The 24,314-nt window shown below is 44.5% G+C and overlaps 1 protein-coding gene across 1 annotated transcript in view; it reads right to left on the minus strand.

Annotated features, from left to right (window-relative positions):
* The window catches only part of ca12 (carbonic anhydrase XII), a 108,296-nt gene that overhangs the window by 24,761 nt on the left and 59,221 nt on the right, over nucleotides 1–24,314 (minus strand). The window contains exons 3-4 of the mRNA XM_052512435.1: nucleotides 21,018–21,197; nucleotides 11,735–11,877 (exon numbers count right to left, since the gene is read on the minus strand). Of these exons, the coding sequence (XP_052368395.1) occupies nucleotides 11,735–11,877; nucleotides 21,018–21,197 (323 nt within the window). The remainder of the gene's footprint in view (nucleotides 1–11,734; nucleotides 11,878–21,017; nucleotides 21,198–24,314) is intronic.

A 24,314-nucleotide genomic window follows, 5' to 3' on the forward strand; every position in this document is an offset into this window, starting at 1 on the left:
TGTAGGTCTCTGTCCCAGCTGTAGGTCTCTACCCCAGCTGTAGGTCTCTGTCCCAGCTGTAGGTCTCAACCCCAGCTGTAGGTCTCTACCCCAGCAGTAGGTCTCTACCACAGCTGTAGGTCTCTACCCCAGCTGTAGGTCTCTGTCCCAGCTGTAGGTCTCAACCACAGCTGTAGGTCTCTACCCCAGCAGTAGGTCTCTACCACAGCTGTAGGTCTCTACCCCAGCTGTAGGTCTCTACCACAGCTGTAGGTCTCTACACCAGCTGTAGGTCTCTACCCCAGCTGTAGGTCTGTCCCTGCTGTAGGTCTCTACCCCAGCTGTAGGTCTGTACCAGCTGTAGGTCTGTCCCAGCTGTAGGTCTCTACCCCAGCTGTAGGTCTCTACCCCAGCTGTAGGTCTCTACCCCAGCAGTAGGTCTGTCCCAGCTGTAGGTCTGTCCCAGCTGTAGGTCTCTACCCCAGCTGTAGGTCTCTACCCCAGCTGTAGGTCTCTACCCCAGCAGTAGGTCTCTACCCCAGCTGTAGGTCTCTACCCCAGCTGTAGGTCTCTACCCCAGCAGTAGGTCTGTCCCAGCTGTAGGTCTCTACCCAGACTGTAGGTCTCTACCCCAGCAGTAGGTCTGTCCCAGCTGTAGGTCTCTACCCAGACTGTAGGTCTCTACCCCAGCAGTAGGTCTGTCCCAGCTGTAGGTCTCTACCCAGACTGTAGGTCTCTACCCCAGCTGTAGGTCTCTACCCCAGCTGTAGGTCTCTACCCAGACTGTAGGTCTCTACCCCAGCTGTAGGTCTCTACCCCAGCTGTAGGTCTGTCCCAGCTGTAGGTCTGTCCCATTTACATTTACATTTACATTTAAGTCATTTAGCAGACGCTCTTATCCAGAGCGACTTACAAATTGGTGCATTCACCTTATGACATCCAGTGGAACAGCCACTTTACAATAGTGCATCTAAATCTTTTAAGGGGGGTGAGAAGGATTACTTTAGGTCTCTACCCAGACTGTAGGTCTCTACCCCAACTGTAGGTCTCTACCCCAACTGTAGGTCTCTACCCCAGCTGCAGGTCTCTGAACCAGCTGTAGGTCTCTACCCCAGCTGTAGGTCTCTAACCCAGCTGTAGGTCTCTAACCCAGCTGTAGGTCTCTGTCCCAGCTGTAGGTCTCTACCCCAGCTGTAGGTCTCTACCCCAGCTGTAGGTCTCTAACCCAGCTGTAGGTCTCTACCCCAGCTGTAGGTCTCTAACCCAGCTGTAGGTCTCTGTCCCAGCTGTAGGTCTCTACCCCAGCTGTAGGTCTCTACCCCAGCTGTAGGTCTCACCCAAGCTGTAGGTCTCTACCCCAGCTGTAGGTCTCTACCCAGGCTGTAGGTCTGTCCCAGCTGTAGGTCTGTCCCAGCTGTAGGTCTCTACCCCAGCTGAATGTCTCTACCCAGCTGTAGGTCTGTCCCAGCTGTAGGTCTCTACCCCAGCTGTAGGTCTGTCCCAGCTGTAGGTCTCTGTCCCAGCTGTAGGTCTCTACCCCAGCTGTAGGTCTGTCCCAGCTGTAGGTCTCTGTCCCAGCTGTAGGTCTCTGTCCCAGCTGTAGGTCTCTGTCCCAGCTGTAGGTATCTACCCCAGCTGTAGGTCTCTGTGTAACAGTGTGTAACAGTGTGTTAGTGTGTAACAGTGTGTTAGTGTGTACCAGTGTGTACCAGTGTGTTAGTGTGTAACAGTGTGTTAGTGTGTACCAGTGTGTTAGTGTGTACCAGTGTGTTAGTGTGTAACAGTGTGTAACAGTGTGTAACAGTGTGTTAGTGTGTTAGTGTGTAACAGTGTGTAACAGTGTGTACCAGTGTGTAACAGTGTGTTAGTGTGTTAGTGTGTAACAGTGTGTAACAGTGTGTTAGTGTGTAACAGTGTGTAACAGTGTGTAACAGTGTGTTAGTGTGTAACAGTGTGTAACAGTGTGTTAGTGTGTAACAGTGTGTTAGTGTGTAACAGTGTATAACAGTGTGTTAGTGTGTTAGTGTGTAACAGTGTGTACCAGTGTGTACCAGTGTAACAGTGTGTTAGTGTACCAGTGTGTAACAGTGTGTTAGTGTGTTAGTGTGTTAGTGTGTAACAGTGTGTAACAGTGTGTAACAGTGTATAACAGTGTGTAACAGTGTGTAACAGTGTGTTAGTGTGTAACAGTGTGTTAGTGTGTAACAGTGTGTTAGTGTGTAACAGTGTGTTAGTGTGCAACAGTGTGTAACAGTGTGTAACAGTGTGTTAGTGTGTAACAGTGTGTACCAGTGTATAACAGTGTATAACAGTGTGATAGTGTGTAACAGTGTGTTAGTGTGTAACAGTGTGTAACAGTGTGTAACAGTGTGTAACAGTGTGTTAGCGTGTAACAGTGTGTTAGTGTGTTAGTGTATAACAGTGTGTTAGTGTGTAACAGTGTGTTAGTGTGTAACAGTGTGTTAGTGTGTAACAGTGTGTTAGTGTGTAACAGTGTATAACAGTGTTGTTAGTGTGTAACAGTGTGTAACAGTGTGTAACAGTGTGTTAGTGTGTAACAGTGTGTTAGTGTGTAACAGTGTGTAACAGTGTGTAACAGTGTGTTAGTGTGTAACAGTGTGTTAGTGTGTAACAGTGTGTAACAGTGTGTTAGTGTGTAACAGTGTGTTAGTGTGTAACAGTGTGTAACAGTGTGTAACAGTGTGTTAGTGTGTTAGTGTGTAACAGTGTGTAACAGTGTATTAGTGTGTAACAGTGTGTTAGTGTGTAACAGTGTGTTAGTGTGTAACAGTGTGTTAGTGTGTAACAGTGTGTAACAGTGTGTAACAGTGTGTTAGTGTGTAACAGTGTGTTAGTGTGTAACAGTGTGTTAGTGTGTAACAGTGTGTAACAGTGTGTAACAGTGTGTTAGTGTGTAACAGTGTGTTAGTGTGTAACAGTGTGTAACAGTGTGTTAGTGTGTAACAGTGTGTTAGTGTGTAACAGTGTGTTAGTGTGTAACAGTGTAACAGTGTGTAACAGTGTGTTAGTGTGTTAGTGTGTAACAGTGTGTAACAGTGTATTAGTGTGTAACAGTGTGTTAGTGTGTAACAGTGTGTTAGTGTGTAACAGTGTGTTAGTGTGTACCAGTGTGTAACAGTGTGTAACAGTGTGTTAGTGTGTAACAGTGTGTTAGTGTGTAACAGTGTGTTAGTGTGTTAGTGTGTAACAGTGTGTAACAGTGTGTAACAGTGTATAACAGTGTATAACAGTGTGTTAGTGTGTAACAGTGTGTTAGTGTGTAACAGTGTGTAACAGTGTATAACAGTGTGTAACAGTGTGTAACAGTGTGTTAGTGTGTAACAGTGTGTTAGTGTGTAACCGTGTGTTAGTGTGTAACAGTGTGTTAGTGTGCAACAGTGTGTAACAGTGTGTAACAGTGTGTTAGTGTGTAACAGTGTGTAACAGTGTGTACCAGTGTATAACAGTGTATAACAGTGTGTACCAGTGTGTAACAGTGTATAACAGTGTGTAACAGTGTGTAACAGTGTGTTAGTGTGTAACAGTGTGTACCAGTGTATAACAGTGTATAACAGTGTGTACCAGTGTGTAACAGTGTATAACAGTGTGTAACAGTGTATAACAGTGTGTAACAGTGTGTTAGTGTGTACCAGTGTATAACAGTGTGTAACAGTGTATAACAGTGTGTAACAGTGTGTTAGTGTGTACCAGTGTGTTAGTGTGTACCAGTGTATAACAGTGTGTACCAGTGTATAACAGTGTGTACCAGTGTGTTAGTGTGTACCAGTGTATAACAGTGTGTAATAGTGTGTTAGTGTGTACCAGTGTGTTAGTGTGTACCAGTGTATAACAGTGTGTACCAGTGTGTTAGTGTGTACCAGTGTATAACAGTGTGTAAGAGTGTGTTAGTGTATACCAGTGTGTTAGTGTGTACCAGTGTATAACAGTGTGTAACAGTGTGTTAGTGTGTACCAGTGTATAACAGTGTGTACCAGTGTGTTAGTGTGTACCATTGTGTATAATAGTGTGTACCAGTGTATAACAGTGTGTCAGTGTGTTAGTGTATAACAGTGTATAACAGTGTATAACAGTGTGTTAGTGTGTAACAGTGTGTTAGTGTGTACCAGTGTATAACAGTGTGTTAGTGTATACCAGTGTATAACAGTGTGTACCAGTGTGTTAGTGTGTACCAGTGTGTAACAGTGTGTAACAGTGTGTTAGTGTATAACAGTGTGTACCAGTGTGTAACAGTGTATAACAGTGTGTACCAGTGTGTTAGTGTGTACCAGTGTATAACAGTGTAACAGTGTGTTAGTGTGTACCAGTGTGTAACAGTGTGTACCAGTGTGTTAGTGTGTACCAGTGTATAACAGTGTGTTAGTGTGTTAGTGTGTAACAGTGTGTAACAGTGTGTTAGTGTGTACCAGTGTGTAACAGTGTGTAACAGTGTGTTAGTGTATAACAGTGTGTACCAGTGTGTAACAGTGTATAACAGTGTGTACCAGTGTGTTAGTGTGTACCAGTGTATAACAGTGTGTAACAGTGTGTTAGTGTGTACCAGTGTGTAACAGTGTGTACCAGTGTGTTAGTGTACCAGTGTATAACAGTGTGTACCAGTGTGTTAGTGTGTACCAGTGTGTTAGTGTGTACCAGTGTATAACAGTGTGTAACAGTGTGTTAGTGTGTACCAGTGTATAACAGTGTGTAACAGTGTGTTAGTGTGTACCAGTGTGTTAGTGTGTACCAGTGTATAACAGTGTACCAGTGTGTTAGTGTACCAGTGTGTAACAGTGTATAACAGTGTATAACAGTGTGTACCAGTGTGTTAGTGTGTACCAGTGTATAACAGTGTGTACCAGTGTGTTAGTGTGTACCAGTGTATAACAGTGTGTAACAGTGTGTTAGTGTGTACCAGTGTGTAACAGTGTATAACAGTGTATAACAGTGTATAACAGTGTATAACAGTGTGTACCAGTGTGTTAGTGTGTACCAGTGTATAACAGTGTGTACCAGTGTGTTAGTGTGTACCAGTGTATAACAGTGTGTACCAGTGTGTTAGTGTGTACCAGTGTATAACAGTGTGTACCAGTGTGTTAGTGTGTAACAGTGTATAACAGTGTGTAAGAGTGTGTTAGTGTGTACCAGTGTATAACAGTGTATACCAGTGTGTTAGTGTGTACCAGTGTATAACAGTGTGTACCAGTGTATAACAGTGTAACAGTGTATAACAGTGTGTAACAGTGTGTTAGTGTGTACCAGTGTGTAACAGTGTGTAACAGTGTATAACAGTGTGTTAGTGTATACCAGTGTGTTAGTGTGTACCAGTGTATAACAGTGTGTACCAGTGTATAACAGTGTGTAACAGTGTTAGTGTGTAACAGTGTATAACAGTGTGTTAGTGTATACCAGTGTGTTAGTGTGTACCAGTGTATAACAGTGTGTACCAGTGTATAACAGTGTGTACCAGTGTGTTAGTGTGTACCAGTGTATAACAGTGTGTAACAGTGTGTTAGTGTGTACCAGTGTATAACAGTGTGTACCAGTGTATAACAGTGTGTACCATTGTGTTAGTGTGTACCAGTGTATAACAGTGTGTACCAGTGTGTTAGTGTGTACCAGTGTGTAACAGTGTATAACAGTGTATAACAGTGTGTACCAGTGTGTTAGTGTGTACCAGTGTATAACAGTGTGTACTAGTGTATAACAGTGTGTTAGTGTGTAACAGTGTGTTAGTGTGTAACAGTGTATAACAGTGTGTCAGTGTGTTAGTGTATAACAGTGTGTTAGTGTGTACCAGTGTATAACAGTGTGTTAGTGTGTACCAGTGTGTAACAGTGTATAACAGTGTATAACAGTGTGTACCAGTGTGTTAGTGTATAACAGTGTATAACAGTGTATAACAGTGTGTTAGTGTGTACCAGTGTATAACAGTGTGTACCAGTGTATAACAGTGTGTACCAGTGTGTACCAGTGTGTTAGTGTGTAACAGTGTGTTAGTGTGTAACAGTGTATAACAGTGTGTGTCAGTGTGTTAGTGTGTACCAGTGTATAACAGTGTGTACCAGTGTATAACAGTGTGTACCAGTGTGTTAGTGTGTACCAGTGTGTTAGTGTGTACCAGTGTGTTAGTGTGTAACAGTGTATAATATATATATAATATATGCCATTTAGCTGACGCTTTATCCAAAGCGACTTACAGTCATGTGTGCATACATTCTACGTATGGGTGGTCCCGGGAATCGAACCCACTACCCTGGCGTTACAAGCGCCATGCTCTACCAACTGAGCCACAGAAGGACCATCAGTATAACAGTGTGTACCAGTGTGTTAGTGTGTAACAGTGTATAACAGTGTGTACCAGTGTGTTAGTGTATAACAGTGTATAACAGTGTATAACAGTGTATAACAGTGTATAACAGTGTGTTAGTGTATACCAGTGTATAACAGTGTATAACAGTGTGTTAGCGTGTACCAGTGTATAACAGTGTGTTAGTGTATACCAGTGTATAACAGTGTATAACAGTGTGTTAGTGTGTACCAGTGTATAACAGTGTGTTAGTGTGTACCAGTGTATAACAGTGTGTACCAGTGTGTTAGTGTATAACAGTGTATAACAGTGTATAACAGTGTGTTAGTGTACCAGTGTATAACAGTGTGTACCAGTGTGTTAGTGTATAACAGTGTATAACAGTGTATAACAGTGTATAACAGTGTATAACAGTGTGTTAGTGTGTAACAGTGTGTTCGTGTGTACCAGTGTATAACAGTGTGTTAGTGTATACCAGTGTATAACAGTGTATAACAGTGTGTTAGTGTGTACCAGTGTATAACAGTGTGTTAGTGTGTACCAGTGTATAACAGTGTGTACCAGTGTGTTAGTGTATAACAGTGTATAACAGTGTATAACAGTGTGTTAGTGTATAACAGTGTGTACCAGTGTGTACCAGTGTGTTAGTGTATAACAGTGTATAACAGTGTATAACAGTGTATAACAGTGTGTACCAGTGTGTTAGTGTATAACAGTGTATAACAGTGTATAACAGTGTGTTAGTGTGTACCAGTGTATAACAGTGTGTACCAGTGTGTTAGTGTATAACAGTGTATAACAGTGTATAACAGTGTATAACAGTGTATAACAGTGTGTTAGTGTGTAACAGTGTGTTCGTGTGTACCAGTGTATAACAGTGTGTTAGTGTATACCAGTGTATAACAGTGTATAACAGTGTGTTAGTGTGTACCAGTGTATAACAGTGTGTTAGTGTGTACCAGTGTATAACAGTGTGTACCAGTGTGTTAGTGTATAACAGTGTATAACAGTGTATAACAGTGTGTTAGTGTATAACAGTGTGTACCAGTGTGTACCAGTGTGTTAGTGTAACAGTGTGTTAGTGTGTACCAGTGTATAACAGTGTGTAACAGTGTGTTAGTGTGTACCAGTGTATAACAGTGTGTACCAGTGTGTTAGTGTGTACCAGTGTATAACAGTGTGTTAGTGTGTACCAGTGTATAACAGTGTGTACCAGTGTGTTAGTGTATAACAGTGTATAACAGTGTATAACAGTGTGTTAGTGTATAACAGTGTGTACCAGTGTGTACCAGTGTGTTAGTGTGTAACAGTGTGTTAGTGTGTACCAGTGTATAACAGTGTGTAACAGTGTGTTAGTGTGTACCAGTGTATAACAGTGTGTACCAGTGTGTTAGTGTGTAACAGTGTATAACAGTGTGTAACAGTGTGTACCAGTGTATAACAGTGTGTACCAGTGTGTACCAGTGTGTTAGTGTGTAACAGTGTATAACAGTGTGTAACAGTGTATAACAGTGTGTTAGTGTAACAGTGTGTTAGTGTGTACCAGTGTATAACAGTGTGTACCAGTGTATAACAGTGTGTCAGTGTGTTAGTGTATAACAGTGTATAACAGTGTGTACCAGTGTATAACAGTGTATAACAGTGTGTAACAGTGTGTTAGTGTGTACCAGTGTATAACAGTGTATAACAGTGTATAACAGTGTATAACAGTGTGTAACAGTGTGTTAGTGTGTACCAGTGTATAACAGTGTGTACCAGTGTATAACAGTGTGTACCAGTGTGTTAGTGTGTACCAGTGTATAACAGTGTGTACCAGTGTGTTAGTGTGTACCAGTGTATAACAGTGTACCAGTGTATAACAGTGTGTACCAGTGTGTTAGTGTATAACAGTGTATAACAGTGTATAACAGTGTATAACAGTGTATAACAGTGTGTTAGTGTGTAACAGTGTGTTCGTGTGTACCAGTGTATAACAGTGTGTTAGTGTATACCAGTGTATAACAGTGTATAACAGTGTGTTAGTGTGTACCAGTGTATAACAGTGTGTTAGTGTGTACCAGTGTATAACAGTGTGTACCAGTGTGTTAGTGTATAACAGTGTATAGTGTATAACAGTGTGTTAGTGTATAACAGTGTGTACCAGTGTGTACCAGTGTGTTAGTGTATAACAGTGTATAACAGTGTATAACAGTGTATAACAGTGTGTACCAGTGTGTTAGTGTATAACAGTGTATAACAGTGTATAACAGTGTGTTAGTGTGTACCAGTGTATAACAGTGTGTACCAGTGTGTTAGTGTATAACAGTGTATAACAGTGTATAACAGTGTATAACAGTGTATAACAGTGTGTTAGTGTGTAACAGTGTGTTCGTGTGTACCAGTGTATAACAGTGTGTTAGTGTATACCAGTGTATAACAGTGTATAACAGTGTGTTAGTGTGTACCAGTGTATAACAGTGTGTTAGTGTGTACCAGTGTATAACAGTGTGTACCAGTGTGTTAGTGTATAACAGTGTATAACAGTGTATAACAGTGTGTTAGTGTATAACAGTGTGTACCAGTGTGTACCAGTGTGTTAGTGTGTAACAGTGTGTTAGTGTGTACCAGTGTATAACAGTGTGTAACAGTGTGTTAGTGTGTACCAGTGTATAACAGTGTGTACCAGTGTGTTAGTGTGTACCAGTGTATAACAGTGTGTTAGTGTGTACCAGTGTATAACAGTGTGTACCAGTGTGTTAGTGTATAACAGTGTATAACAGTGTATAACAGTGTGTTAGTGTATAACAGTGTGTACCAGTGTGTACCAGTGTGTTAGTGTGTAACAGTGTGTTAGTGTGTACCAGTGTATAACAGTGTGTAACAGTGTGTTAGTGTGTACCAGTGTATAACAGTGTGTACCAGTGTGTTAGTGTGTAACAGTGTATAACAGTGTGTAACAGTGTGTACCAGTGTATAACAGTGTGTACCAGTGTGTACCAGTGTGTTAGTGTGTAACAGTGTATAACAGTGTGTAACAGTGTATAACAGTGTGTTAGTGTGTAACAGTGTGTTAGTGTGTACCAGTGTATAACAGTGTGTACCAGTGTATAACAGTGTGTCAGTGTGTTAGTGTATAACAGTGTATAACAGTGTGTACCAGTGTATAACAGTGTATAACAGTGTGTAACAGTGTGTTAGTGTGTACCAGTGTATAACAGTGTATAACAGTGTATAACAGTGTATAACAGTGTGTAACAGTGTGTTAGTGTGTACCAGTGTATAACAGTGTGTACCAGTGTATAACAGTGTGTACCAGTGTGTTAGTGTGTACCAGTGTATAACAGTGTGTACCAGTGTGTTAGTGTGTACCAGTGTATAACAGTGTGTACCAGTGTATAACAGTGTGTACCAGTGTGTTAGTGTACCAGTGTATAACAGTGTGTACCAGTGTGTTAGTGTGTACCAGTGTATAACAGTGTGTAACAGTGTGTTAGTGTGTACCAGTGTGTTAGTGTGTACCAGTGTGTAACAGTGTATAACAGTGTGTACCAGTGTGTTAGTGTACCAGTGTATAACAGTGTGTACCAGTGTGTTAGTGTGTACCAGTGTATAACAGTGTGTAACAGTGTGTTAGTGTGTACCAGTGTGTTAGTGTGTACCAGTGTGTAACAGTGTATAACAGTGTGTACCAGTGTGTTAGTGTGTACCAGTGTATAACAGTGTGTACCAGTGTGTTAGTGTGTACCAGTGTATAACAGTGTGTACCAGTGTGTTAGTGTGTAACAGTGTATAACAGTGTGTACCAGTGTGTTAGTGTGTAACAGTGTATAACAGTGTGTACTAGTGTGTACCAGTGTCTAACAGTGTGTAACAGTGTATAACAGTGTGTACTAGTGTGTAACAGTGTGTACCAGTGTATAACAGTGTGTACCAGTGTGTTAGTGTGTTAGTGTATAACAGTGTATAACAGTGTATAACAGTGTGTACCAGTGTGTACCAGTGTATAACAGTGTGTTAGTGTATAACAGTGTATAACAGTGTGTAACAGTGTGTTAGTGTATAACAGTGTATAACAGTGTGTAACAGTGTATAACAGTGTGTACTAGTGTGTACCAGTGTATAACAGTGTAACAGTGTATAACAGTGTGTACTAGTGTGTAACAGTGTGTACCAGTGTATAACAGTGTGTACCAGTGTGTTAGTGTGTACCAGTGTGTACCAGTGTGTACCAGTGTATAACAGTGTGTACCAGTGTGTTAGTGTGTACCAGTGTGTAACAGTGTGTACCAGTGTATAACAGTGTGTACCAGTGTGTTAGTGTGTACCAGTGTGTACCAGTGTGTACCAGTGTATAACAGTGTGTACCAGTGTGTTAGTGTGTACCAGTGTGTACCAGTGTGTACCAGTGTATAACAGTGTGTAACAGTGTGTTAGTGTATAACAGTGTATAACAGTGTATAACAGTGTGTACCAGTGTGTACCAGTGTGTAGCAGTGTATAACAGTGTGTACCAGTGTGTACCAGTGTATAACAGTGTGTAACAGTGTGTTAGTGTATAACAGTGTATAACAGTGTATAACAGTGTGTAACAGTGTGTTAGTGTATAACAGTGTATAACAGTGTATAACAGTGTGTAACAGTGTGTTAGTGTATAACAGTGTGTAACAGTGTATAACAGTGTATAACAGTGTGTAACAGTGTATAACAGTGTATAACAGTGTATAACAGTGTAACAGTGTGTACCAGTGTATAACAGTGTGTAACAGTGTGTAACAGTGTGTACCAGTGTATAACAGTGTGTAACAGTGTGTAACAGTGTATAACAGTGTATAACAGTGTATAACAGTGTGTAACAGTGTGTACCAGTGTATAACAGTGTGTACCAGTGTGTACCAGTGTATAACAGTGTATAACAGTGTATAACAGTGTATAACAGTGTATAACAGTGTATAACAGTGTATAACAGTGTGTACCAGTGTGTTAGTGTATAACAGTGTATAACAGTGTATAACAGTGTATAACAGTGTATAACAGTGTATAACAGTGTGTAACAGTGTGTACCAGTGTATAACAGTGTGTAACAGTGTATAACAGTGTGTACCAGTGTGTACCAGTGTATAACAGTGTATAACAGTGTGTTAGTGTATAACAGTGTGTACCAGTGTGTAAGTATATAACAGTGTATAACAGTGTGTACCAGTGTGTACCAGTGTATAACAGTGTGTAACAGTGTGTTAGTGTGTAACAGTGTATAACAGTGGGTAACAGTGTGTTAGTGTGTAACAGTGTGTACCAGTGTGTACCAGTGTATAACAGTGTATAACAGTGTATAACAGTGTGTACCAGTGTGTACCAGTGTGTAACAGTGTGTACCAGTGTGTAACAGTGTGTAACAGTGTGTATCAGTGTGTAACAGTGTGTATCAGTGTATAACAGTGTGTAACAGTGTGTAACAGTGTGTTAGGTTACCTCGGCAGCAAACTGTCTGCCGTTGACGGTGTGTTCTGATCCGACAGGCAGGTGTTCTGAGCCCCAGTGGAAGTGGAGTTGAGCAGCAGTGTAACGGTGAGGCAGGCTGGACAGATACATCCTCCTGGGTAGGGACAGCTGAACTGGAGAGAGAGGGAGACATTAACTCTCTTTAGAGATGTACTCTAGAGACAGCTGAACTGGAGAGAGAGGGAGACATTAACTCTCTTTAGAGATGTACTCTAGAGACAGCTGAACTGGAGAGAGAGGGAGACATTAACTCTCTTTAGAGATGTACTCTAGAGACAGCTGAACTGGAGAGAGAGAGAGACATTAACTCTCTTTAGAGATGTACTCGAGAGACAGCTGAACTGGAGAGAGAGAGAGACATTAACTCTCTTTAGAGATGTACTCTAGAGACAGCTGAACTGGAGAGAGAGAGACATTAACTCTCTTTAGAGATGTACTCTAGAGACAGCTGAACTGGAGAGAGAGAGACATTAACTCTCTTTAGAGATGTACTCTAGAGACAGCTGAACTGGAGAGAGAGAGACATTAACTCTCTTTAGAGATGTACTCTAGAGACAGCTGAACTGGAGAGAGAGAGAGACATTAACTCTCTTTAGAGATGTACTCTAGAGACAGCTGAACTGGAGAGAGAGAGAGACATTAACTCTCTTTAGAGATGTACTCTAGAGACAGCTGAACTGGAGAGAGAGGGAGACATTAACTCTTTAGAGATGTACTCTAGAGACAGCTGAACTGAGAGAGAGACATTAACTCTCTTTAGAGATGTACTCTAGAGACAGCTGAACTGGAGAGAGAGAGAGATTAACTCTCTTTAGACTCTCTAGAGACAGCTGAACTGGAGAGAGAGAGAGACATTAACTCTCTTTAGAGATGTACTCTAGAGACAGCTGCACTGGAGAGAGAGAGACATTAACTCTCTTTAGAGATGTACTCTAGAGACAGCTGAACTGGAGAGAGAGGGAGACATTAACTCTCTTTAGACTGGAGATGTCTGAATCCCTGACTAAAGATGCAGAGCAACCTGTTCTCTGCTGTCAAACGTTCGTCTGATAATTAGCTTGGTGAAGGATGATGATGATGATGATGATGTAACAATGTCTCCGGCTGTGTTGGTCGTCAGGACAACAAGACATCGCATTACACTGACCGTCAGTGACATCGGAGTAGTTTAAAGGCTAATCGGCCTCATCCTAAATGCCACCCTATTTACTATGTAGGAATGGAACGGCACTATGTAGTCATGGAATGGCACTATGTAGTCATGGAATGGCACTATGTAGGCATGGATTGGCACTATGTAGGCATGGAATGGCACTATGTAGGCATGGAATGGCACTATGTAGGCATGGAATGGCACTATGTAGGCATGGAATGGCACTATGTAGGCATGGAATGGCACTATGTAGTCATGGAATGGCACTATGTAGGCATGGAATGGCACTATGTAGGCATGGAATGGCACTATGTAGGCATGGAATGGCACTATGTAGGCATGGAATGGCACTATGTAGGCATGGAATGGCACTATGTAGGCATGGAATGGCACTATGTAGGCATGGGATGGCACTATGTAGGCATGGGATGGCACTATGTAGGCATGGAATATCACTATGTAGGCATGGAATGGCACTATGTAGGCATGGAATGGCACTATGTAGGCATGGAATATCACTATGTAGGCATGGAATGGCACTATGTAGGCATGTAATGGCACTATGTAGGCATGGAATATCACTATGTAGGCATGGAATGGCACTAAGTAGGCATGGAACAGCACTATGCAGGCATGGAACAGCACTATGTAGGCATGGAATAACACTATGTAGGCATGGAATAACACTATGTAGGCATGGAATAACACTATGTAGGCATGGAATAACACTATGTAGGCATGGAACAGCACTATGTAGGCATGGAATGGCACTATGTAGGCATGGAACAGCACTATGTAGACATGGAATAACACTATGTAGGCATGGAATAACACTATGTAGGCATGGGACAGCACTATGTAGGCATGGGATGGCACTATGTAGGAGGTAGGGTGTCATTAGAGATATGTTTTACCTACCTCCTCATGCCTTTTGCACACACTGTATATAGACTTTCTTTTCTTCTACTGTGGTATTGGCTTGTTTGTTTTACTCCATGTGTAACTCTGTGTTGTTGTTTGTGTCACACTGCTTTGCTTTATCTTGGCCAGGTCGCAGTTGTAAATGACAACTTGTTCTCAACTGGCCTACCTTGTTAAATAAAGGTGAAATAAAATACAATTAAAATAAATAGCTCCACTCTGTAGGAGATAGGGTGTCATTAGGTATGTTTTTATTTATTTATTTATTTATTTTACCTTTATTTAACCAGGTAGGCAAGTTGAGAACAAGTTCTCATTTACAATTGCGACTTGGCCAAGATAAAGCAAAGCAGTTCGACAGATACAACGACACAGAGTTACACATGGAGTAAAACAAACATACAGTCAATAATACAGTATAAACAAGTCTATATACAATGTGAGCAATGAGGTGAGAAGGGAGGTAAAGGCAAAAAAGGCCATGGTGGCAAAGTAAATACAATATAGCAAGTAAAACACTGGAATGGTAGTTTTGCAATGGAAGAATGTGCAAAGTAGAAATAAAAATAATGGGGTGCAAAGGAGCAAAATAAATAAATTAATTAAATACAGTTGGGAAAGAGGTAGTTGTTTGGGCTAAATTATAGGTGGGCTATGTACAGGTGCAGTAATCTGTGAGCTGCACTGACAGTTGGTGCTTAAAGCTAGTGAGGGAGATAAGTGTTTCCAGTTTCAGAGATTTTTGTAGTTCGTTCCAGTCATTGGCAGCAGAGAACTGGAAGGAGAGGCGGCCAAAGAAAGAATTGGTTTTGGGGGTGACTAGAGATATACCTGCTGGAGCGTGTGCTACAGGTGGGAGATGCTATAGTGACCAGCGAGCTGAGATAAGGGGGACTTTACCTAGCAGGGTCTTGTAGATGACATGGAGCCAGTGGGTTTGGTGACGAGTATGAAGCGAGGGCCAGCCAACGAGAGCGTACAGGTCGCAATGGTGGGTAGTATATGGGGCTTTGGTGTCAAAACGGATTGCACTGTGATAGACTGCATCCAATTTGTTGAGTAGGGTATTGGAGGCTATTTTGTAAATGACATCGCCAAAGTCGAGGATTGGTAGGATGGTCAGTTTTACAAGGGTATGTTTGGCAGCATGAGTGAAGGATGCTTTGTTGCGAAATAGGAAGCCAATTCTAGATTTAACTTTGGATTGGAGATGTTTGATATGGGTCTGGAAGGAGAGTTTACAGTCTAACCAGACACCTAAGTATTTGTAGATGTCCACGTATTCTAAGTCAGAGCCGTCCAGAGTAGTGATGTTGGACAGGCGGGTAGGTGCAGGTAGCGATCAGTTGAATAGCATGCATTTAGTTTTACTTGTATTTAAGAGCAATTGGAGGCCACGGAAGGAGAGTTGTATGGCATTGAAGCTTGCCTGGAGGGTTGTTAACACAGTGTCCAAAGAAGGGCCGGAAGTATACAGAATGGTGTCGTCTGCGTAGTGGTGGATCAGAGACTCACCAGCAGCAAGAGCGACCTCATTGATGTATACAGAGAAGAGAGTCGGTCCAAGAATTCAACCCTGTGGCACCCCCATATAGTCTGCCAGAGGTCCGGACAGCAGACCCTCCGATTTGACACACTGAACTCTATCAGAGAAGTAGTTGGTGAACCAGGCTGTCGAGTCTGCCGATGAGGATGTGGTGATTGACAGAGTCAAAAGCCTTGGCCAGATCAATGAATACGGCTGCACAGTAATGTTTCTTATCGATGGCGGTTAAGATATCGTTTAGGACCTTGAGTGTGGCTGAGATGCACCCATGACCAGCTCTGAAACCAGATTGCATAGCAGAGAAGGTATGGTGAGATTCGAAATGGTCGGTAATCTGTTTGTTGACTTGGCTTTCGAAGACCTTAGAAAGGCATGGTAGGATAGATATAGGTCTGTAGCAGTTTGGGTCAAGAGTGTCCCCCCCTTTGAAGAGGGGGATGACCGCAGCTGCTTTCCAATCTTTGGGAATCTCAGACGACACGAAAGAGAGGTTGAACAGGCTAGTAATAGGGGTGGCAACAATTTCGACAGATAATTTTAGAAAGAAAGGGTCCAGATTGTCTAGCCCGGCTGATTTGTAGGGGTCCAGATTTTGCAGCTCTTTCAGAACATCAGCTGAATGGATTTGGGAGAAGGAGAAATGGGGAAGGCTTGGGCGAGTTGCTGTTGGGGGTGCAGTGCTGTTGACCTGGGTAGGAGTAGCCAGGTGGAAAGCATGGCCAGCCGTAGAAAAATGCTTATTGAAATTCTCAATTATGGTGGATTTATCAGTGGTGACAGTGTTTCCTATCTTGTGGGCAGCTGGGAGGAGGTGTTCTTATTCTCCATGGACTTTACAGTGTCCCATAACTTTTTGAGTTAGTGTTGCAGGAAGCAAATTCTGCTTGAAAAAGCTAGCCTTGGCTTTTCTAACTGCCTGTGTATCATGGTTTCTAGCTTCCCTGAACAGCTGCATATCACGGGGCTGTTCGATGCTAATGCAGAACGCCATAGGATGTTTTTGTGTTGGTTATGGGCAGTCAGGTCTGGGGAGAACCAAGGGCTATATCTGTTCCTGGTTCTAAATTTCTTGAATGGGGCATGTTTATTTAAGATGGTTAGGAAGGCATTTAAAAAAATATCCAGGCATCCTCTACTGACAGGATGAGATCAATATCCTTCCAGGATACCCCGGCCAGGTCGATTGTAGTGTTTCAGGGAGCGTTTTACAGTGATGATTGGAGGTCGTTTGACCGCTGACCCATTACGGATGCAGGCAATGAGGCAGTGATCGCTGAGATCTTGGTTGAAGACAGCAGAGGTGTATTTAGAGGGGAAGTTGGTTAGGATGATATCTATGAGGGTGCCCGTGTTTAAGGCTTTTAGGAGGTACCTGGTAGGTTCATTGATAATTTGTGTGAGATTGAGGGCATCAAGTTTAGATTGTAGGATGGCTGGGGTGTTAAGCATGCTCCAGTTTAGGTCGCCCTAGCAGCACGGGCTCTGAAGATAGATGGGGGAAATCAGTTCACATATGGTGTCCAGAGCACCGCTGAGGGCAGAGGGTGGTCTATAGCAGGCGGCAACGGTGAGAGACTTGTTTTTAGAGAGGTGGATTTTTAAAAGTAGAAGTTCAAATTGTTTGGGTACAGACCTGGATAGTAGGACAGAACTCTGCAGGCTATCTTTGCAGTAGATTGCAACACCGCCCCCTTTGGCAGTTCTATCTTGTCTGAAAATGTTGTACTTTGAAATGAACATTTCTGAATTTTTGGTCTTCCTAAGCCAGGATTCAGACACAGCTAGAACATCCGGGTTGGCAGAGTGTGCTAAAGCAGTGAATAGAACAAATTTAGGGAGGAGGCTTCTAATGTTAACATGCATGAAACCAAGGCTATTACGGTTACAGAAGTCGTCAAAAGAGAGCGCCTGGGGAATAGGAGTGGAGCTATGCACTGCAGGGCCTGGATTCACCTCTACATCGCCAGAGGAACATAGGAGGAGTAGAATAAGGGTGTGGCTAAAAGCAATAAGAATTGGTCGTCTAGAACGTCTGGAACAGAGAGTAAAAGGAGGTTTCTGGGGGCGATAAAATAGCATCAAGGTATAATGTACAAAGGTATGGTAGGATGTGAATACAGTGGAGGTAAACCTAAGTATTGAGTGATGAAGAGAGATATTGTCTCTAGAAACATCATTGAAACAAGGAGATGTCATTGCATGTGTGGGTGGTGGAACTAATAGGTTGGATAAGGTATAGTGAGCAGGACTAGAGGCTCTACGGTGAAATAATCCAATAAACACTAACCAGAACAGCAATGGACAAGACATATTAACATTAAGGAGAGGCATGCTTAGTCGAGTGATCAAAAGGGTCCAGTGAGTGGAGAGGTTGGTTGGGGGTCACGGCGATTTAGACAGCTAGCCAGGCCATCGGTAGCAAGCTAGCATAGGATGGAGGTCTGTTGTTAAGAGATATATAGGAGATAGGGTGTCATTAGAGATATATAGGAGATAGGGTGTCATTAGAGATATATAGGAGATAGGGTGCCATTAGAGATATATAGGAGATAGGGTGCCATTAGAGATATATAGGAGATAGGGTGCCATTAGAGATATATAGGAGATAGGGTGTCATTAGAGATATATAGGAGATAGGGTGTCATTAGAGATATATAGGAGATAGGGTGTCATTAGAGATATATAGGAGATAGGGTGTCATTAGAGATATATAGGAGATAGGGTGTCATTAGAGATATATAGGAGATAGGGTGTCATTAGAGATATATAGCAGATAGGGTGTCATTAGAGATATATAGGAGATAGGGTGTCATTAGAGATATATAGGAGATAGGGTGTCATTAGAGATATATAGGAGATAGGGTGTCATTAGAGATATATAGGAGATAGGGTGTCATTAGAGATATATAGGAGATAGGGTGTCATTAGAGATATATAGGAGATAGGGTGTCATTAGAGATATATAGGAGATAGGGTGTCATTAGAGATATATAGGAGATAGGGTGTCATTAGAGATATATAGGAGATAGGGTGTCATTAGAGATATATAGGAGATAGGGTGTCATTAGAGATATATAGGAGATAGGGTGTCATTAGAGATACAGCTCCACTATGTAGGAGATAGGGTGTCATTAGAGATATATAGGAGATAGGGTGTCATTAGGGATATATAGGAGATAGGGTGTCATTAGAGATATATAGGAGATAGGGTGTCATTAGAGATACAGCTCCACTATGTAGGAGATAGGGTGTCATTAGGGATATATAGGAGATAGGGTGTCATTAGGGATATATAGGAGATAGGGTGTCATTAGAGATATATAGGAGATAGGGTGTCATTAGAGATATATAGGAGATAGGGTGTCATTAGAGATATATAGGAGATAGGGTGTCATTAGAGATATATAGCAGATAGGGTGTCATTAGGGATATATAGCAGATAGGGTGTCATTAGAGATACAGCTCCGCTATATAGCAGATAGGGTGTCATTAGAGATATATAGGAGATAGGGTGTCATTAGAGATATATAGGAGATAGGGTGTCATTAGAGATATATAGGAGATAGGGTGTCATTAGAGATATATAGGAGATAGGGTGTCATTAGAGATACAGCTCCACTATGTAGGAGATAGGGTGTCATTAGGGATATATAGGAGATAGGGTGTCATTAGAGATATATAGGAGATAGGGTGTCATTAGAGATATATAGGAGATAGGGTGTCATTAGAGATATATAGGAGATAGGGTGTCATTAGAGATATATAGCAGATAGGGTGTCATTAGAGATATATAGGAGATAGGGTGTCATTAGGGATATATAGGAGATAGGGTGTCATTAGGGATATATAGCAGATAGGGTGTCATTAGAGATACAGCTCCGCTATATAGCAGATAGGGTGTCATTAGAGATATATAGGAGATAGAGTGTCATTAGAGATACATAGGAGATAGGGTGTCATTAGAGATATATAGGAGATAGGGTGTCATTAGAGATATATAGGAGATAGGGTGTCATTAGGGATATATAGGAGATAGGGTGTCATTAGGGATATATAGAAGATAGGGTGCCATTAGAGATATATAGGAGATAGGGTGACATTAGAGATATATAGGAGATAGGGTGTCATTAGAGATATATAGGAGATAGGGTGTCATTAGAGATATATAGGAGATAGGGTGACATTAGAGATATATAGCAGATAGGGTGTCATTAGAGATATATAGGAGATAGGGTGTCATTAGATATATATAGGAGATAGGGTGTCATTAGATATATATAGGAGATAGGGTGTCATTAGAGATATATAGCAGATAGGGTGTCATTAGAGATACAGCTCCTCTATATAGGAGATATGGTGTCATTAGAGATATATAGCAGATAGGGTGTCATTAGAGATATATAGGAGATAGGGTGTCATTGGAGATATATAGGAGATCGGGTGTCATTAGGGATATATAGCAGATAGGGTGTCATTAGAGATACAGCTCCACTATATAGGAGATAGGGTGTCATTAGAGATATATAGGAGATAGGGTGTCATTGGAGATATATAGCAGATAGGGTGTCATTAGAGATATATAGGAGATAGGGTGTCATTAGAGATATATAGCAGATAGGGTGTCATTCGAGATATATAGGAGATAGGGTGTCATTAGAGATATATAGGCGATAGGGTGTCATTAGAGATATATAGGAGATAGGGTGTCATTAGAGATATATAGCAGATAGGGTGTCATTAGAGATATATAGCAGATAGGGTGTCATTCGAGATATATAGGAGATAGGGTGTCATTAGAGATATATAGGCGATAGGGTGTCATTAGAGATATATAGGAGATAGGGTGTCATTAGAGATATATAGCAGATAGGGTGTCATTAGGGATATATAGGAGATAGGGTGTCATTAGAGATATATAGGAGATAGGGTGTCATTAGAGATATATAGGAGATAGGGTGTCATTAGAGATACAGCTCTATTCTGCACTCATCATCATTCGGCTGCAGAACGCTGGACCAGCCTTAGGCCACTGTTTCACCACCTATCATCATCCAATAAGGTGCCTGGACCAGAGAGGTGATTATGCTAGCATGTCTAATAGGGGTTTCTATGCTGTTGGCTAAACGGCAATGTCAGTGTGAGTGGTCAGTATGTTTGAGACTTGCTGACACTGCTCTCGCCCTCCCTGCATCCCATAATGATACGGGTCCTGACAGTGGCAGGTGTCTGAGTCATCCAGCCTCGTGGGGTTTAAAGAACATACAATGTGCAAGTTGCCTCTGTAAAATAAAGAATAGGTGTTATATTTTCAGAGGGCTGTTTTAAGACGAGAGATGTTCTATCTAAGAGCATGTTTACAAAGATTCCAAACATAACACTGGGGATTGTTTGTCGTGTGCTTGTGTTAGATTACTGTCCAGAGGATAACTGACCCAGGTCACTAAAGAAGAAGAGAGTGTTTTACGTGTACTACCAATGTCAGGTATGCTCGTTCAATGTCATACGTGTGCTACTTCGTGGGTATGGCACACATATGACATGGTTCTGGCACCAGGATCGGCCTGCTCAGTCGCAGCAGGACCCAAGACATCTAACGCCTGTAAAGATGAGATCATCTTCCAGGCTTTACTCACTGGAGTGTCCATTGTTCCCGAGGGTCAGCTGCTCATTGGCTGAGAGGTTGTAGTTCTGGAGCTCGATTGGACGTAGTGTGGGGTCAAACCTCAGCAGCTGGGTCTGGATGTCTATGGGTGACTGGAATGTTCCGCCACAGAATGGGTAGTGCTTGGACCAGTGGTGCTCCCCATCGGGACCTAAATAAAACAATACTATAGTATATAATACGATATAACACAGTGAAACAATAGAAAACAGAACCCCACAGAATGGGTAGTGCTTGGACCAGTGGTGCTCCCCATCGGGACCTAAATAAAACAATACTATAGTATATAATACCATATAACACAGTGAAACAATAGAAAACACTTGGTGCATTCACCTTATGACATCCAGGATAGGGGATAGGACCAGGACAGGGGATAGGACCAGGACAGGGGATAGGACCGGGACAGGGGATAGGACCGGGACAGGGACCAGGACAGGGGATAGGACCAGGACAGGGATAGGACCAGGACAGGGACAGGGGACAGGGATAGGACCAGGACAGGGATAGGACCGGGACAGGGACCAGGACAGGGATAGGACCGGGACAGGGGATAGGACCAGGACAGGGGATAGGACAGGGGATAGGACCAGGACAGGGATAGGACCGGGACAGGGACCAGGACAGGGGATAGGACCAGGACAGGGATAGGATCGGGACAGGGACCAGGACAGGGGATAGAGACCAGGACAGGGGATAGGACCAGGACAGGGACCAGGACAGGGATAGGACAGGACAGGGACCAGGACAGGGGATAGGACCGGGACAGGGACCAGGACAGGGATAGGACCAGGACAGGGACCAGGACAGGGATAGGACCGGGACAGGGACCAGGACAGGGATAGGACAGGACAGGGACAGGGACCAGGACAGGGATAGGACTGGGACAGGGACCAGGACAGGGGATAGGACCAGGAAAGGGGATAGGACCAGGACAGGGACCAGGACAGGGATAGGACCGGGACAGGGACCAGGACAGGGATAGGACCAGGACAGGGACCAGGACAGGGATAGGACCAGGACAGGGATAGGACCGGGACAGGGACCAGGACAGGGGATAGGACCGGGACAGGGACCAGGACAGGGATAGGACCAGGACAGGGATAGGACCGGGACAGGGACCAGGACAGGGGATAGGACCGGGACAGGGACCAGGACAGGGATAGGACCAGGACAGGGATAGGACCGGGACAGGGACCAGGACAGGGGATAGGACCAGGACAGGGGATAGGACCAGGACAGGGGATAGGACCGGGACAGGGACCAGGACAGGGGATAGGACCAGGACAGGGGATAGGACCAGGACAGGGTCCAGGACAGGGGATAGGACCAGGACAGGGGATAGGACCGGGACAGGGGATGGGACCAGGACAGGGGATAGGACCGGGACAGGGACCAGGACAGGGGATAGGACCGGGACAGGGACCAGGACAGGGATAGGACCAGGACAGGGAATAGGACCAGGACAGGGGATAGGACCAGGACAGGGGATAGGACCGGGACAGGGACCAGGACAGGGGATAGGACCAGGACAGGGGATAGGACCGGGACAGGGACCAGGACAGGGGATAGGACCAGGACAGGGGATAGGACCGGGACAGGGACCAGGACAGGGGATAGGACCGGGACAGGGACCAGGACAGGGGATAGGACCGGGACAGGGACCAGGACAGGGGATAGGACCGGGACAGGGACCAGGACAGGGGATAGGACCGGGACAGGGACCAGGACAGGGGATAGGACCGGGACAGGGACCAGGACAGGGGATAGGACCGGGACAGGGACCAGGACAGGGGATAGGACCAGGAAGGGGATAGGACCGGGACAGGGACCAGGACAGGGGATAGGACCGGGACAGGGACCAGGACAGGGGATAGGACCAGGACAGGGACCAGGACAGGGGATAGGACCAGGACAGGGGATAGGACCGGGACAGGGACCAGGACAGGGGATAGGACCGGGACAGGGACCAGGACAGGGGATAGGACCAGGACAGGGGATAGGACCGGGACAGGGACCAGGACAGGGGATAGGACCAGGACAGGGGATAGGACCAGGACAGGGACCAGGACAGGGATAGGACCAGGACAGGGGATAGGACCAGGACAGGGATAGGACCGGGACAGGGACCAGGACAGGGATAGGACCAGGACAGGGGATAGGACCAGGACAGGGGATAGGACCGGGACAGGGACCAGGACAGGGGATAGGACCAGGACAGGGGATAGGACCAGGACAGGGTCCAGGACAGGGGATAGGACCAGGACAGGGGATAGGACCGGGACAGGGATGGGACCAGGACAGGGATAGGACCGGGACAGGGAACAGGACAGGGGATAGGACCGGGACAGGGACCAGGACAGGGGATAGGACCAGGACAGGGATAGGACCAGGACAGGGATAGGACCGGGACAGGGACCAGGACAGGGATAGGACCAGGACAGGGGATAGGACCAGGACAGGGACCAGGACAGGGATAGGACCAGGACAGGGGATAGGACCGGGACAGGGACCGGGACAGGGATAGGACCAGGACAGGGGATAGGACCAGGACAGGGACAGGGGATAGGACCGGGACAGAGGATAGGACCAGGACAGGGACAGGGGATAGACCAGGACAGGGGATAGGACCGGGACCGGGACAGGGGATAGGACCGGGACAGGACAGGGGACAGGGATGGACCGGGACAGGGATAGGACCAGGACCGGGGACAGGGATGGGCCAGGACACGGGATAGGACCGGGACAGGGACAGGGGATGGGACCGGGACAGGGACAGGGATAGGACCGGGACAGGGGATAGGACCGGGACCGGGACAGGGATAGGACCGGGACCGGGACAGGGGATAGGACAGGACAGGGATAGGACAGGACAGGGGATAGGACCGGGACCGGGACAGGGGATAGGACCGGGACAGGACAGGGGACAGGGGATAGGACCGGGACCAGGACAGGGGACAGGGGATAGGACCGGGACCAGGACAGGGGATAGGACCGGGACCGGGACAGGGGATAGGACCAGGACAGGGGATAGGACCAGGACAGGGGATAGGACCGGGACCAGGACAGGGACAGGGATGGGACCGGGACAGGGGACAGGACCAGGACAGGGGATAGGACCAGGACAGGGATAGGACCGGGACAGGGATAGGACAGGGGATAGGACGGGACAGGGGATAGGACCAGGACAGGGTATAACCCTAACTCTAACCCTAACCCTACAAAGGAAAGACAAAGCCAACCAATGGTTCATGCCTGAACATCCTGA

The sequence above is a fragment of the Oncorhynchus keta genome, unplaced genomic scaffold (genome assembly GCF_023373465.1).
Source record: "Oncorhynchus keta strain PuntledgeMale-10-30-2019 unplaced genomic scaffold, Oket_V2 Un_contig_833_pilon_pilon, whole genome shotgun sequence".
Taxonomy (NCBI): domain Eukaryota; kingdom Metazoa; phylum Chordata; class Actinopteri; order Salmoniformes; family Salmonidae; genus Oncorhynchus; species Oncorhynchus keta.